Genomic DNA, 16,320 nt, shown 5'->3' on the forward strand with positions numbered 1-16,320 from the left:
GATCACAGGCCTCCTGAAAACCGGAAGTCGGTTGGGAACTCACTTTTGCCATTGGTTAACTCTTTTTGAATGGAAGATGAATTTGCTTTCTAATAACCACAGGGCCGGCAAGATGGCCCAAAGGGTAAAGGTGATGTCTTCAACCTTCTTACAATCACCTGAGTCTGATGGTGGACAGAGAGAACCAACTGCCTTAAGTTGTCTATGTCACTCATGTACATGCGTGTACACATACACACACACACACACACACACACACACACACACACACACACACACACACACACACCAGGGCTGGAGAGATGATTCAGTAGCTGAGAGCCAACACAAGTCCTGCAGAAGACCTGGGTTTGGCTGGCTCAGCTGTGCGTGGCTCCTACGCCAGTACTCAGGCACATACAGACACGTGGATGTACACAGTCACAAAGAGACCCGAGGCGCAAAGCCTGTGACTGCGGTGACTCGCACCGAGATGAGTGGGTAAAAGAAGTTGCGTTGAACCTGCTGAGCGGACACAAGCCAGTGCTCTCCCTGTAGCGTGGTCTGCAAGCCGACAGTATCCAGGGTCCCAGTGCAGTCTCAACCCTTTGCTGTGAATGGCAGTGGAATAAAAGCTCGAGGTCCGTCCGTCTCCACCGTGTTTCAGAGAGCTTCACATTTATCTGAAGTGGCAAAGGTCAATAACAATGTGGTCGGTGGACAATGACCTCAGTGATTGGACAGTGGAGAGCGTCATACTCACTCCACAGACTCTAGCCCCCTCCTCCAGGGGTTGATTGTGTTCGGCTGCCTTGTTGTTGCTGTTGTTTGTTCTTTTTCCTGGTCTTTTGAGTCAGAAGGAGCCTCACTGTAGCCCAGGCTGACCTCAGACTTACATCAGTCCTCCTGCCTCAACCTCAGAGTCCCGGGATCATAGGTATGAGCCACCATGCCTGTTCCAAAGTTGTCTTTAAGAAGGTGAAGGGGAGGGGGTTGGGGATTTAGCTCAGTGGTAGAGCGCTTGCCTAGCAAACGCAAGGCCCTGGGTTCGGACCCCAGCTCCGGGGGGGGGGGGGGGGGGAGAAGGTGAAGGGGAGGGAAGCCAATACCATGCTGTTCCTGTGTGCACTCTGTTTCCGGGGATCAAATGAGGCGGAAAGCTTGAAAGTGTGGGCTGCAGAGAGTGATCCTGGCATTGCGGTCAGGTTACGGGGTTCGCCCACCAAGTTTTTAGGACTGAATGATAGGATATGTCGCTTTTAAATACTTTAAGAGTAAAGGTTTCAGGGTGACTCGGGTGATGGCCTCCAGCAAGGGCAAGGCTCTGTTCAATGCCAGCCCTCTTTACATGAAGAAAGGGTGTTTAAAATGTTGACAAGAACCTGGGACAGGGCTACGTGTGGCTACCTTGTGAGTGGGAAAAACAACAGACAGACACAGTGGGAGTGGATTCTAGGTGGCCGTTGGAAGTATATGGTGGTGAACTGTTGTTTCCATTCGTTCCTTAGCAGAGCCACGGAGCAGACGCTCAGGAAAAACCTCCAGCGCTCATTGTTACAGCGGGGCAGAGAACCCAACCAGATGCCAGCACATACTGGGGTGGGAAGATGGGGGCCGCAGTGAAGTGTTTAGTCGCTCCAGCAGCTCCCTAAGTCTTTATGGTCACATCAGCTTGATTTCTCCTCCCTCTTCCAAGGCATTCTCTCAGACACTGTGCTGTGTGTGTGCAGGCCACACCGCTAGTGACAACGCATGGCACTGCTAGGGCAGTGCCCAACCTGCAGAACCTTATGCACAGAGATGATCTTGACCCTGAGATGCTGGAGGTCTGGGCTGCTTCCAGGTCATTGTCGGGCTCTTAGGTGTACTTCCTGTGGGAATGGAGGACTGAACTAATGAATGAGTGACCGGTTACTGTGTCAGAGCATGTTGTGACTGACCAGGATGAGAAATCGCTTGTGGTTTTTTAAAAATACAATTTTAGGGCTGGAGAGATGGCTCAGTGGTTAAGAGCACTGACTGCTCTTCCAGAGGTCCTGAGTTCAATTCCCAGCAACCACATGGTGGCTCACAACCATCTGTAATGGGATCTGATGCCCTCTTCTGGTGTGTCTGAAGACAGCGACAGTGTACTCACATACATGAAATAAATAAATAAAATTTTAAAAATTATGCTTTTAATTAAAATAGAATTACACGTTTTCTCTTCCTTTTTCTCCCTCCAGCCCCTCCCCGGGCCACCTCCAATCCTTCCCGTGCTCCCCTCTCCTCAAGTTGATCTTTTTCTTTGGTTACTGTTGCAAACACATATCTGTATGCAGGTCTGTTTTGCATGTGTAGGTTTCGTGGCTGACTATTTTGTGTTAGACAACCAGTAAGGATTGCCTCCGGTGGGGGGCAGTTTCTTTCTCCCCTAACAGTCTTTATTTGCCTAGTTCTTTGTCTAGGGCAGGGACCCCAGAAAGCTTCTTCTTCCTTTATTTATTTATTTATTTTTTTTAATGAATGGGTGAATTACAGTGGCTTCAGGGCTGTCTGATAACTCATTGTTGAGCCTTGTGCGTTGAGCCTGATAAGTGGGGAGAGTTGAATATAGCCGCAGGGTGTTCACCAAGCCACCTCCTGTCTGAGGCATCTCATCAACCATTGTCACAGTCTTATCCTTTTCCCTTTATTTAGTGCTGTGCTCAGTGCTGTGGCAAACCTGGATGGCAGGCAGTCACCACCTGCTGGGTGGTGGACCAGAGCGTCAGTCCACAGTGCTGCCAAAACTACTTTAGACAATTAAATACTCTGCGGTCCCAAGGAGCTGAACAGTGAGCACAGGCTGTGGCCGAGGAGTGCGGTGTGCGCGCCTGGTGCCGGGCTGCGGCGCGGACTGCAGGTCTGAGATTTCACTAAGCTTCATTGCTCTGAGACTGGGTCTAGCTCTGTAGTTCTGGCTGGTCTCGAACTTGCAGCTCTCCGCCTGTATCTGGAGTGCTGGGATCACGCAAGGTGTACGGCACCCGGCCTTAAGAGGCTGAGTGTCCTCATCAGAAGGGCGAGAGATGGCCCCACTGCTTAGGAAAGCTGCAGAGGTTATCTGCAGGCTTCTGGCCAAACGGGCTCACTGGATGGAGGGATTCCTCTCTGGTGACAGATGAGAGAGAGAGGACAGCATGGCGGAGAGGGCCTAGTTGACTGCTCTGACTCCCTGTGGGGGGGACTACTCCATTTTACCTTCTTCCACCTTTGGTCCACATTGTTGAGTCATAGGACGAGAAAAGGAAGAGAGGTCCTCGGCATCGTTCAGTCAGTTGGCTTCAAGGAACAGAGCAGGAGCGAGGGTGGACCTCAAGGACAGTGGGAGATGCTGGCACTGTGCTAGCGGGCTGTGGCTGCTGTAGCAGCTCACCACAGTACAGTGGCCTCAGAATGTGTGTGTGACACTCCAGGAGCTGGGAGTCCAGCATGGCCTGCTGTGGCCCCTCTTTCACTTCTAGCTGTGGCCAGCTCCCTTGTGGCCACACTCCTCCAACCTGGGGATTATGTCAGTACAAGAGGTGGCCGAGAACTCTGAGCAGGTGTGGGGCGGGGCTGTTCAGATAAAGGCAGCTCAGAGCCATTGCCACACTTGGTAGAGGCGTGGACCGGACAGTGGGGACCTAGGAGTCACATGAACAAATCTGGTGACAAGTATCATATATGCCACGTAGAGGACTTCTTATTGCCCAGTAACATGTTTACTTGTTAGATAAAGCAAGATTGTTCACCTAGTACATATGTCAGGCCTGCAGAGAACGGTGAGGTAACCAGGCTGTACCCTTCAGGTGACTCAGCCGGATCCCAGTACTCACTGGAGTCACGTCATGTGATATAGGCTACCAGTACTGTTGAGAATCTCCAGCTGGGCCATGGTGGCACGGGCCTTTAATCCCAGGACTCCGGAGGCAGAGGCAGGCGGATCTGAGTTCCAGGGCAGTCTGGTCTACAGAGTGAGTTCCAGGACTACACAGAGAAACCTTATCTGGAAGGACAGGAGAGAGGGAGGGACAGACAGACAGACAGACAGACAGACAATATCTCTGTTCATTTGTTCAGATTTCCTCCTGTAGTTAGGAGCATCTCTTGGGTAAAGAAGAGCCAGGGACTGCCAGAAGTCGTAGTCTTCTATGCAAAAGACAGACCTGCCTGCATTTAGAAGACAGCCTTATAATTACAGACAAGGGAGCCAGACTCTGGCCAGCTTGGGTCAGAATTTCGCGTTGGAGAAGTAGGTGGTTTGGATGGTGTCCACTGGAAGTCCAAGCCTTTGACCTGACCCTAGCCTGCAGGGCAGGGAGTCCCCGTCTCGAAATGTTGCCCGGGCAGAGGGAGCTTACGTCTGTTCCCTTCCTTGCTGGGTTTACTGGCGAGCAGGTCTCCTCATCTCTGCCCCATTTCAAACAGGCTTGTGGGGTGAGCACTGATGGAGGTCAGAGGCCAACGCCGGGTGTCTTCCATTCTCCATCTCCACCTTATCTTTGAGACAAGGTCTCTCTGAATGCAGAGCTCACCCATCAGCTGGCGTGGTGGGCTAGCGAGCCCCGGGGTCTGCCTGCCTCTCACCCCAGCACTGGAGTTAAAGTCATGTGACTACATCTGCCTTTTACATGGGCACTGGGGATCTGAACTCAGGTCCTCTCCAGCCCCTACTCCCACCCCCATTTTTAAAGAGAGGTATTTTATTTTCCCAGGGTGTTCACCCAGGGTGATGTTTGTATTAACATCAGAGAGGTGTGGGTTTTAGCATAAGGAAATAACTTTTTTCTCTATAGAATTATATGACTGTTAAAATGAATCGAGTGATTTTAAAAAAAATCAAGCGGAAGCTGAAAGAAGAAAGTTTGAAAGTGAGCTGATCCCACCAGTTCAGGGTGGCCATGTTAACTAACTCTGGGCAGATGTCCTAGTCAGCCTTCATTAGACTCACAGGAATAGCCATGCAAATGGGGCCTGATAAATGTGTCACGCACTGCTCTGTCTTCGTAATAGGGAAAGGAAGCTGAAGTGAAACCCAGAGCGTTTACAGAAATGACTCTTCACCACAGAGAAATTATTTCCTGAAAAGATTGCTCTATGGTTTAAAAAAAAAGATGGACCGTGAGAAAAGATCCAGGGTCTGGCCACCGCTCAGTTCTCACGTGTGCCCTCGCCTGTCCCAGGGACAAGGATGTGGACGTTTGGATTCCTTTCAAGCCTGACGTTTGCTAAAGTGAACTTCCCTCTGCATTCTCAGATCCTCTGCTGGGCCAGTGACCCTGCCAAGCTTCCTCTGTCCCCTTCCCTGCCTAAGTTACAGAAGCTAAGAACAGAAGGCCTGTCAGCCTGAGGCATTCCCGACCCTTGTCCTTGCTGCCATTGTCCTCCTGGAGGTTGGGGGTGTTCTCTGGGTGGCCATTTAGGACTTGTCATTTGTTCCTATAAAAAACCTCTGCTGGCCCAAAGGGTATATAAAAAACATTACCAGTTTAACAGCCCGGCTGTCATCATCGGGAGTTTGCTTGTTTTTTTTTATTGGTGGGTGGCTTTGGCTTTATGAGTCCCATCCCTGGTTCTTAGCACAGGCGTCCCTGTGTTTTCTTCCAGGACTTTGTGCTATGTAGGGCAAGTGGTCCTGACTGTACCCCATGGGAACAAGATATTTTTGTATTGCATTTTATAGAGAAGCTAAAGTGGTGTGTCTCAGTTTAGCTGCATGCTGGAATCTCCTGAGAGTTTGTGGGAAAAGTCCTTGCCTGGGCCACCTCCAGACAGTTGGCTAGTAGCTGGTTGGTCTGGATTTGGGGAGGGAGGGGTGCCCAGAACCTCATGCATGCTAGGGAGGTGCTCTGCTACTAAGCTGTGCCCCAGCCCACAGGCACCGGGCTTTTTTTCAGCACCCCCTTTAAAGAGCATTCTGACGGCTAGCAGCTGTATTCTGATGGGCTGCATTCTGAAGGCTAGCTGACGGGTAGCCGCTGTATTCTGGTGGGCTGCATTCTGAAGGCTAGCTGACGGGTAGCCGCAGCTGCTGTGAGGCTGCCTTTAACAGTGGTGAGACAAGTGCTTGAATGTCACCTTTCCCATGCCCACCTCAGGACCATGGGGCTACTGTGTTGCTTCTACTAAGAACGCCTGGGGACATTCTGCTTTGGAAACTACCCGCAGAGTGTGACCCCACATGCCCTCAGATAGGCTTAGACTCAAGTGACATTCTTCGAGAGCCCAGTGAGTGCACAGAATTCTGCAGCATAATACCCTGTGTTCCTTGATAACAGCACACTTCCCCCTTAGTCCATATTTTGTTACCCTCTGCATTGTCGTCTGATGTAGGTGAAGCCCAGAGCCTTGTGTGTGATCGACAAGCACCCTGGAGCCCCAGCCCTGTTCTTTGGTTGAGAATCGGTCTTAGATGGTTTCTGGTTTGTTCTCTGAGGGGGAGGGTGTGCGTTGGTGGAACAGATTTCACCGAGTGGTCCCTGTGTGCTAGGGCCTGTTGTGCCGAGCACAGTCCAATAGCTGCTTGGGTTTTGATGGGATTTGCCGGACGGTGAGCAAGAAGAGACATTTCTCACTGTCGAGAGTGGAGAGCAATGGCGGTGGGTGGCTGTGAGCCTAGCTAGGGCGCGGGGGGGGGGGTGCTGGCTCAGAGTAAGAGTGTGAGGTGGTCCAGCTCCACAGTAGCTAGTGGGGACGGGGCAAGTGTGGCCCTACAGAGAGTGGAGGACAGGGCTCCACTTGAGCGTTCCTGTACCTGTGAGTTCTCTCTGCCTACCTTAGGCCTGGAAGACTGGCTCTCGGTCAGTGGTATGGAACAAGATATACAGTTCCAGTATTGACGTTTACAAGCCTGAATGTGGTGGTTCATGATGCTTTAACCTCAGTACTTGGAAAGTTGAGGCGGATGGATTGTGAGTTTGTGGCCAGCCTGGCCTACACAGGGAGGATCTGTCTGGAAACAAGATGGACGGTGAGGAGCAGCAGGAGCCAGGTCCTGGTCCTGACCTTGGCCTTGATCACGGCCCCGCCACTTGTAAGGCACAGCAGTTAGTTTGTCCTGATCAAGCATGGAACCACGTTAGGCATAGACACGACGCCCGTGCCCTTTCATCTCCCCGCCAGTGGCGGGATCCGGGGAAGTCCTAACACTACATTCCAGCAAGGCACAGACTGATCCCTGATCCCGACAGGATGTAGAACAGAGGCTCCACCCCCAATTAGATGTCCATTCACAGCCCCTCCCGGCCCCAACCCAAACCTCGTTCTCTCCATCTTGATACCTGAGACGACTGCATGCGGGGAATCGGATATGTGGACCCTCGGGGTTGGCCTTTCTCACACCCCGTGATTCTCTGGGGTTTATTCAAGTTGCTTGCTGTGTGAATCATGCTCTCCCGTTTAATTCCATGGTATGGATTCGTCATAGCTGTACTGTTCTTGTGAAGGATACACGGGTCGCTTCAAGTTTTAGATGATTTTGAACAAATCCAGAGGAAATTTAAGTGCAGGGGGTGGCATGTGTGCAGAGCAGATCTTGTTTCTCTGGAAGAATGCTCACAAGTACAGTTCCTGGGTCAAATGATCTCTCCATGTTTAGTTTCCTAAGACCTGCCAGAGGCTTAACAATGGCAGGAAAGACTCGTGCAGCCATTAGGCCATTGGTCCACGAAGCTCACAAAGAGTTCAGGGCAGCTCTGGAGCAGACGGGCCTCAGAGCCCTACCTGCCTCCCAGGATCCCCCTTAGAGTTCATCCGGCCTCCCCACTTGCTTAAGCAGCAGAGAGAAATGAAAGTGTCTCCGCGCCACCAGCCGTGGAGAGAAATGAAAGCATCTCCGCGCCACCAGCCGTGGACATGTGTCTGGCTCTTGTTTTACAGTGTTGAGCCGGGGGTTTAAGTGGCTTTGTGACTGAGGTCCCCGATGGTTGGTTTCGGCTGAGTGTGGTCTTTAGGGCCTTGTGTATCTGCTAAACAAATGCCTCTGGCGTGGTGGGGTTTCCAATATCCAGGGCTTTTCTTTTACTCTGGGGGTTCCCCTGGTCTCTGCTGTGTGCGTCCCATGTGTGTGGATGCTGGGAGCACCATCTAGGGCATGGTGGGAGGTGGGGGAGCAGAGGACTATATACAGAATACAGAGGAAGGAAGTCATAGCAAAAAATAGCCTGGGTGGGGCAGCAGAAAAATATTAAAGGGAAAATGGATGGCTGGGCAGGGTCAAAGAGCCACTGGAAGAGGTGTAGTCTGCCGCCTTGGGGGAGGGTTGAACTTACAACCCAGAGATGGAGGTAATGGTGGGCCGGCCATGTAGGGGAAGTTGTCACGAGTGGGGAAATAGGGAACCAGAAGGCAAATGTTCTGGTTTTTCTCTTTGAACACACGTGGCCAAGCTTTGTCCCATTCACGACCTCCCCCTCGAAGGTCCACACCGTCAGCCTTCAATACCTGTCAGATAGCCTTGCCTCTCGAGTGGAACCATTGTCCGCCACAGCCAGCCCCTCTGCCTTTGGGTCAGCTTTGCTAATGGCACCATGCGGGAGAGCTAGTGGGCGTGAGAAAGGATGGGAGAAGCGGTCACTGTAAACATAACTCACTCTCTGAGCCCCTGCTGGGCTCTTTTGATCTGAGGCTGACCATGGAGCGCACACTGGCATCCTGCCGACAACAGAGCACGAGCACCCTCTGATAAGCGGGGCTGCGATTTCCTCTGCAGCGACAGAGCTCACTCTGAGCAGTCCAGCCCTGTGCGTTCACAGATGTTTGCAGCTGTGCAGAACTCAAGTCCCAGTGCATCCATGGAAGCCAAAGCCCCGTGTGTCACCATCGGGAGGGAATTGGGCCTCATCCTTTGTGAATGGGGGAGTGCTCACAAGAAGGGGAGGAGCAGGAGTCTCTGCTTAGCCTGTCTGCCCAGCGTGTAGGCCAGCTGGGAGACCAGGGAGGGGCATGGCCTTCTGCGTTCCCCCATGCAGAACTTGCCTGGGAACCAACACACCAGCCGGGGTCTCACCAGCCTGTGTGTTTCTTGCAGACGCAGACTGTTCAGCATAACAAAGAGATGACACTGGCTAGCAACCGGAGCCTGGCAGAGGGAAACCTTTTGTACCAGCCCCAACTGGATGCTCAGAAGGCGCGCCTGACCCAAAAATACCAGGAACTCCAGGTTCTCTTTGAGGCCTATCAGATAAAGAAGACCAAACTAGGTAACTTTTTTTGGGTGATCTTTGAGATTAAAGCATTTGAAGGGAGGCTGAGTGGAGAAAGCCTTTACTCCCAATACTGGGGAGGCAGAGGCAGATGGATCTCTTAATACGAGGCCAGTGTAGTCTACATAGTCCAGGACAGCCAGGGGTATACAGAGAAGCCCTGTCTTAACTGAAAAGAGTTGAGGTAAGCATGCATAGTTCAGGGATGCCCTACCAGGAAAATGATAGGAAAACCTTTCAGGTCACAATAGTGACTGCCATGACAAGCTATGGTGTGTGTATGGGTCACACTGCTGGTTTAGGGAAGAAACCACTTTCTAAATCCAAGACTCCATCTGCTTCAGGTAGCACAGAAGAAATCTTCTGAACGAGGATAGTCAGCTGACACTGCAGTGTGCGTCTGCTGTCGATGTGAGGGGTGGAAGGGCCTTATCACTAGAACATTGTGCAGAACTGTCACGGCTCACCTCGTCTTTCTAAAAGATAGAAGGACTATCTTTTGTGTGTGGGGGGGGAGGTGTGGGTGAATGAATGTGTGTTGTATGTGTGTGACTATGGTGTGTGTAGTCTATGTGGGGGGGTAGAAACGTGTGACATGGGTAAGTGTGTATGATGTGTGTGGTATATCTGTGAAAGTGTATGTGGGGTTTGGGGGTGTGTGTAGTGCATTGTGAGTGTGTTGGGAGAGTGTGTGGTGTGCTGTGTGTGTGTGTTAAGTGTGTGTGTGTGTTAGTGTGATGTGGGGGGTATGTGTGGTGTGTGTGTGTGTGTTAGTGTGGGGGGTGTCTCTGTGTTGGTGTGTGTGTGTATGTGTGTGTGTGTGTGTTAGTGTGGTGTGGGGGGTATGTGTGGTATGTGTGTGTTTGTGTGTGTTAGTGTGGTGTGTGTGTGTTAGTGTGTGTCTGTGTGTGTGTTTGTGTGGTGTGGGGGACTGTTAGTGTGAGGTGTGTGTGTGTTAGTGTGTGTGTCAACCCTGGTCGGGCTTGAACTTAGTTTATAGCTACAGATGACCTTCCTGTCTCTGCCTCCTGAGTGCTGGGATTGCAGGTATAAAGCAGCACGCCCAGAGTTGAGGGTGTTGATGGAACATTTAGATTAAGAAGCAGACAGACACACAGACACATAAACTGACAGACCAACCGACCTGTGGGCCTGGAGAGATGGGTCAGTGATTAAGGGCACCATCAGGTCTTCTGGAGAATCAAGATCAGTTCCCAGCCCCCACACGGCAGCTCACAACCCTCACGCAGACATCCACGCAAGCAAAATACCAATGTACATAAATAAAATAAAAACGAGTGGGAGTCAAGTGTGCTGGCGCCCTGTGCTTGGCAGGTAGTAGATCTTCATGAGTTCGAGACCAACCTGGTCTACATAGAGGGGCAGGACAACCAGGGCTACAAGAAAGACCCCGTCTCAAAAAAACAACCAGAAAAGGACACACTGTCTGGACTGGGGGATGGCTCGGAGTAGAGTACCTGCTGCTCCCCTAGAAGCCCCAGGTTTTGTTTTCAGCTCCCACACAAGCAGCCTACAACCGGCTGGATCTGGTGTCCCCTGCTGGCACCGGAACTTACTCACAGGAACACACACACATCAGAACACCTGGTGTGGTGGCACACACCTTTAATCCCAGCCCTCACCAGGCAGCCTGCGAATCTCTTGTTTTCTAGGCCAGCCTGGTCTACAGAGTGAATTCCAGGCCAGCCATAGTTCCGTAGAGAGACCCTGTCCCAAAAACTAAAAAAGAAAAAACAAAAAAAACCCCAAAGCGCCTTCTCCTGGGAGGTTTAAAGCTACTGTTTGCTCCAGTCTTCTTAGTCCCTGTAACATCAGCACAGTTGCTGACACCCACCCAGATTGTAAGAAAAACGAGAAAGACTTGGACACCACCTTGGAGGAGCTTCTTGGCCAGGTCCTGTAATGCACAGGGTACATCCAGTGACTTAGGGACACCGGGGCATGTACCTGAGGAGACTCGGTGTCAAGGAGAAGATGAATGCAAACATTGTTTGGTTTGTTTGTGTTACAATGGTTTGGTTTGTTTTTTTGTTTTTTTGTTTTTTTTTTGGAGCTGGGGATCGAACCCAGGGCCTTGCGTTTGCTAGGCAAGCGCTCTACCACTGAGCCAAATCCCCAACCCCGTGTTACAATGGTTAAGTTGAAGAATAATCTAAGTATCCATCTGCAGAGTGCGACTGGGGCGGAATAGCAGCTTTAAAAAGAAATCTCAGATCCATCTGTACCACCACAGCGGGGAGAGAGATACTGAGGGAAAGAGGCTGGCAGGGAGAGCCAGGCAGTGTCACCCATGCTGTAAAGGCCAGCCTTGAAGGGGAGTGGGCAAGATGGAGCCTCTGGGAATGTCTTATCCAGCCTGACCTGGTGGGATGTGACTGGAGTTTTATTCACATGGTGTTTTGTTTATTTGCTGTTACGTAAGTGTCTATGCTAGGAACTGAAACCAGGTCCTCTGGAAGGGCAGGAAGTGCTCTTAACCTCTGAGCTTTCTCTCTAGCCCCTCTAAGACCCTAAGGCTTCAGGTGTGTGTGCTAGATTAAGTTATCACTCAAAAACTAGGGCGTGATAAGGGGAAGTGGTTGAGAGAAAAAGTAGGAAATGCCCCGTTGAATGGTGGCAGGCCTGCAGGTGCAGCCACAGGAGGTGGGTTGCAAGGTTCAGGCCACCCGGCCATTCCGTGAGATCATGTACAATGTAAGAACGGGGCAGCAGGTTGTGGACAGAACTCCGCTGCAGACCACCCACCATGCACGTGTGAAGCCCCGCTCTGCCCTGAGTGCTGGGAAAAGCTGCGTGATTGCAGTGTTGGGGCCACAAAGGGGAAGCGGCCAGCTCTGTGGGGTGCTGGTGTGCTCTGCCTCCTATAACTTGCCCCTTCTGTTCCTCTGTGTAAAGCTTTACTTTCCTGGTAAGCCCGTCCCTGTTGCCCTTCTTGCTGGAAACTTTCTCCAACAAGAAGACTGGAAGGCATCTGGTAGGACAAACCACCTCATGCCGTCGTATTTTTACTTTTTCCAGATAAACAATCTAACAGCGCTTCCTTGGAGACGCTGTTAGCGCTTCTTCAAGCAGAAGGGGCCAAGATTGAGGAAGACACTGAGGTAAGGCTAGACAGCTCCGTGGTCTCCAAAATGTCTGGACTCTTAAGTCACTGTTCAGTCCTTGTCCTCCAGGACATGGGGCCCCACAACTCCACAGCCCCCTGGTGCTACTGCCAAGACACATGGGTCTGGATGCAAGTGGGCACCTTGGCCCCTGGCTAGGGAACACGCTAGGTGGGGGTCCAGCGGTTCTGCGCTGGCCTGGGTGTACATGCTGCTCTGAACTAATGCCACACCCCTGGGTGCTAGTGTCTGAGGCATCTGCTGTGGTCATGAAGCAGCTTCCACCCGTGGTTGGCTGAATACAGGGCTGGAGCCTTGTGAGGGGAGGAAATGAATCAGGGTCAACCGTATGCCTTAGCAAATTGCCAGGTCTGGCTGTGCCTGTCTGACTAACCCGTTAGTTGGCGGGTGCTGATAGCCACAAGGAGGGTTCTTAGCTGCGTACTCTGTCCAGGGTGAGTCATTGGTCAGGTTGCAGCCAGGTGGAAACTAGAGGGCAGAGCCAGGGCAGTGGCCATCTCTCGGGAGCAAGCTGGCTGCGCGGACTGTCATAAGGCAAGACCTTGCCAGGCCCGTCATCTGTCTGTCATGGTTCTGCAGAGTAGAGCCAGCAGTGGGACCACCTGCCTTGTCTTCCTGTGGCTCTGCTTAGTGATGGCTCCTGACAGCATCACCCAGGCCCAGGCACACAGGTCAGCAGCTCTGAGCCTGTGGCAGCAGACAGGCACCAAGAAGTGTTCCCAGGAGAAGGGGTACTAGAGGGGGCCGAGAGCGTCTTTCCCTTTGCCTGGACTGTGAAGGGAGCCTTCTTCCCAACAGTTGGCCTGCCTTATAACCTGGTTTCCCCTACCTCTTGTAGAACATGGCAGAGAAGTTTCTGGATGGAGAGCTTCCTCTAGATGCCTTTATTGATGTCTACCAGAGCAAGCGGAAGCTGGCACACATACGACGTGTCAAAGTGGAGAAGCTCCAGGAGCTGGTGCTGAAGGGACAGAGACTCCCACAAGCCGGGGTCCCACTTCCACCCCGGGTGCCCGAGCCATCACCTGCCACCGCCCTTCCCTACCCACCTCTGGAGGCCACTGGGCTCCCTTCTGTTGTGCCTCGGCGCATCCCCCCACCTCCACCCCCGGTGCCTGCAGGACACGTAGCCACCCCGTTCACTGCTGCCATGGGCTCAGGACAGGCTTCTGCGTACCCAGGATTACAGTGCCCACCTCTGCCTCCCAGAGTGGGCCTCCCCTCTCAGCAAGGATTCTCCACACAGTTGGTGTCACCGTACCCACCAGCCCTGCCCCAGAGACCCCCTCCACGGATGGCTCCTCACCAGCCAGGCTTCATCCTGCAGTGAGCTCAGGGGCCTACTCTTCCTTCAAGACATCCTCTGCCTGCCGTGCCGAGCTCTGCACACACAGGCTGTGAGGTTCAGCTTCTGGGCCAAGGGCTTGGATGCCCTGGGCCAGTGTGTCCGTCTGACTTTAGAACTGTAGGTCCGTGGTAAGTAAGTAATAGAGAGCCGGTTTTGTGCACCAAGGGAGCTCTGTTTGTACCAGGCCAGTCAGCATCACATCGGTCTGTGTTCTGGGTGTGATTTCTGAGTGTCTAGTGTTGTTGATGGACTCGTGCATTTGGAAAGATAAACCTCCCCCCTCCAATTTAGAATCATGGCCCTCCTGTTGCAGCTTTATTTAATAAGCATGATTAATTATGTCTGTTTTATTTTCAAGTCTTGGCCCACCAGCTGCTGTGGCACTAGTAAAGGCTGGTCTACAGCGGCCAGCCGGAGCGTGTGCCGGTGCCCAGGCCATGCTGGGCAGCTATGCTGTTCATTGAATCTGTGCAGGGCAGGGCATCACAGTGACCTCGTGTTCCCGCCAAGCTGGATGCTTTCATGGTTCCAAGTCACAGGCAGAATTTGCACTTGGCTGCTGTGTGCAGAGGCCAGGAGAGCTGTGGCCCTGGGGGTGAGGCCAGTGTGTTGCACAGTACAGCCCTCAGCCCTCCCCTCACACCGTCAAGCCGCATGACGGTTTCTGTGAAAAAAATACTCAGTGTTTTTACTACACTTGTAATTTTCCTGTTTTATATTTCAAAAGAAAACTTTTTTGACACTCTCAAGACCATTCAGGGAAACTTTTTTAAAAATGCAGATAGACTGTTTTGAGTTGGTTAAAAATGCAGATTTATTGAGTGCCGCTTCCTGTCAGGCGAGCAGTGCGTGGTCACATCCGTCCGTGGCCGTGCTGTGCCTTAGCTTCACCTGGTGCCAGGGCTCAGATGCCTGCAGCGTGCCAGCCACAGCTGCCCTACAGAGCCGTTAGGCGGGGCCTAACAGGCCACATCACTTTGTGACAGGTCAGAAAGGGTCCCTCCTCCTCCAACCAGGATGACTTAGGCAGCTGGCTGTGCTGCAGGTGTCGGCCAAGGCACGGAATGGGTTTGGGGAAGGCCCACCCCACAGGATTGGCGGCAGCAGCTCCGTCCTCTCTGGGACCTCATCTGCAGGTGCCCCATGTGCAGAGTTCCCAAGGCCCAGCCGGGGAGGGGCAGTCCCACACCTGTTCTGCGAAGAGGGCTGCGCGACTGTTGGTAGAACTCAGAACCCCCTCCACCCTGCCAGCTGGCTGCAGCCCAGGGCAACAGTCAAGGCAGCGCTGGTTAGAGCCTGTCCCAGCTGGGCCACCGGCAGGACCATCAGCCTTTGTCCCCAAGTCATCCTATATTCCTCATCACGGATTTGGACTCTGTACCCTACTGGAACTATTCTGTAGAGACAAAGCTGTATGTGCCACCTCAATACCTCTGCCACCAGCTGCCACCAGGAACGCCCACTGCCCAGTCCTGGGCTGCAGCCACATGGGAGCTCCAGGTGGATGTAGGAAAGGGGCTGCCAGGCTGACCTTGCCGGGCCAGAGCTGGCACCGTGGCTGTAAAGGTGTAGACCTCTTAATAAATTGAGAATTATTAATTTCAGTTTGTTGCATTTCTCTTCTCTGATCGTGCCACTGCTTTACCTGGGAATGTCATGATCACCGGTAACTGTGCCTGCTGTCCCTGTGACCTGTGCTCTCCCGATCGTTGCTGAGCTGCACAAGGGCCTTGATGCAAGACTGGTCCTGTGCAAGCTGGCCGGCCTCTGATAGGGAAGATGCTATGAGGAAGAGGGAGGCTTGTCCTGGGAAACCACCTTGGAAAGGATCTGATCGTCTTTCACTGCAGTTGCTAGCTTACAGCCCCTCCCTCCTGGGAGGACTTGCTTGGTGGTTTAAAGCAAGCTTTATTAAGAAATGGACTCTGGTCAGGACCAGCCCCTGGGACTTCCCGGCTGAATGGCTGAATTAGGAGTCGTTATGAACGCAGACCTACCCAATCATTTTCTCCCACTTGGGCCCTTTTTACTTCTGAGTGGAACCAGGGAAGCGAGGTGAAGGATGGGGTAGGACTGACTTGCTGTGGGATACTTGAAGTGACTAGTCTCAGTTCTAGGTTTAAGTCCTCAGGATGCTAGGTCACATGAGACCTTGGATCACTGCCTAGGGTGGGCCAGGTTTGTAAATATAAACACTAAGAAGTGCTCTGAAGTTCTGTAAAACAGGATTCAGACCCGGCAGCTGACTGGAGATCAATCTGCAAAGCATTTGCCCAGCCTCCCTGGTGAGCTGGCTCTATCTGGAGAAGGCAGGCTTGACAGTGGGCCTTGACTCTCCCGAGAGCACACACCATCTCGTGTCATACAAATGCCGAGTAGGGATGAGGAGTTGAGCAGTGCTCTCTAGAACACGGAGTGCGTGACATGCAGGTCAAGGTCCTACCTCACCCACCAGCTCAGACACTACAAGTCTGGACTTAACTGTAACACATGCTCTCAGGTGTGGCGACTGGTGTTAACTCCCGGTGAGACCCTAGGGAGATCACAGGGGTTCCAGGCTGGAATAGCGAGGGCTCGATTAGGGAAGCCTTGAGTAAGGATGGTCTATAGCAAACTATGGAAAGACTGGTGCCAGCTGCCA

At 52.4% G+C, this 16,320-nt stretch overlaps 1 protein-coding gene across 1 annotated transcript in view; it reads left to right on the forward strand.

Moving 5' to 3' along the window:
• The window catches only part of Vps37b (VPS37B subunit of ESCRT-I), a 28,963-nt gene extending 13,681 nt beyond the window's left edge, over positions 1–15,282 (forward strand). The window contains exons 2-4 of the mRNA NM_001105928.1: positions 9,011–9,182; positions 12,225–12,307; positions 13,170–15,282. Coding sequence (NP_001099398.1) covers positions 9,011–9,182; positions 12,225–12,307; positions 13,170–13,661 — 747 coding nt within the window. The 3' untranslated portion in view covers positions 13,662–15,282. The remainder of the gene's footprint in view (positions 1–9,010; positions 9,183–12,224; positions 12,308–13,169) is intronic.
• Positions 15,283–16,320: the final 1,038 nt, after the last annotated feature.

The sequence above is a fragment of the Rattus norvegicus genome, chromosome 12 (genome assembly GCF_036323735.1).
Source record: "Rattus norvegicus strain BN/NHsdMcwi chromosome 12, GRCr8, whole genome shotgun sequence".
Taxonomy (NCBI): Eukaryota; Metazoa; Chordata; class Mammalia; order Rodentia; family Muridae; genus Rattus; species Rattus norvegicus.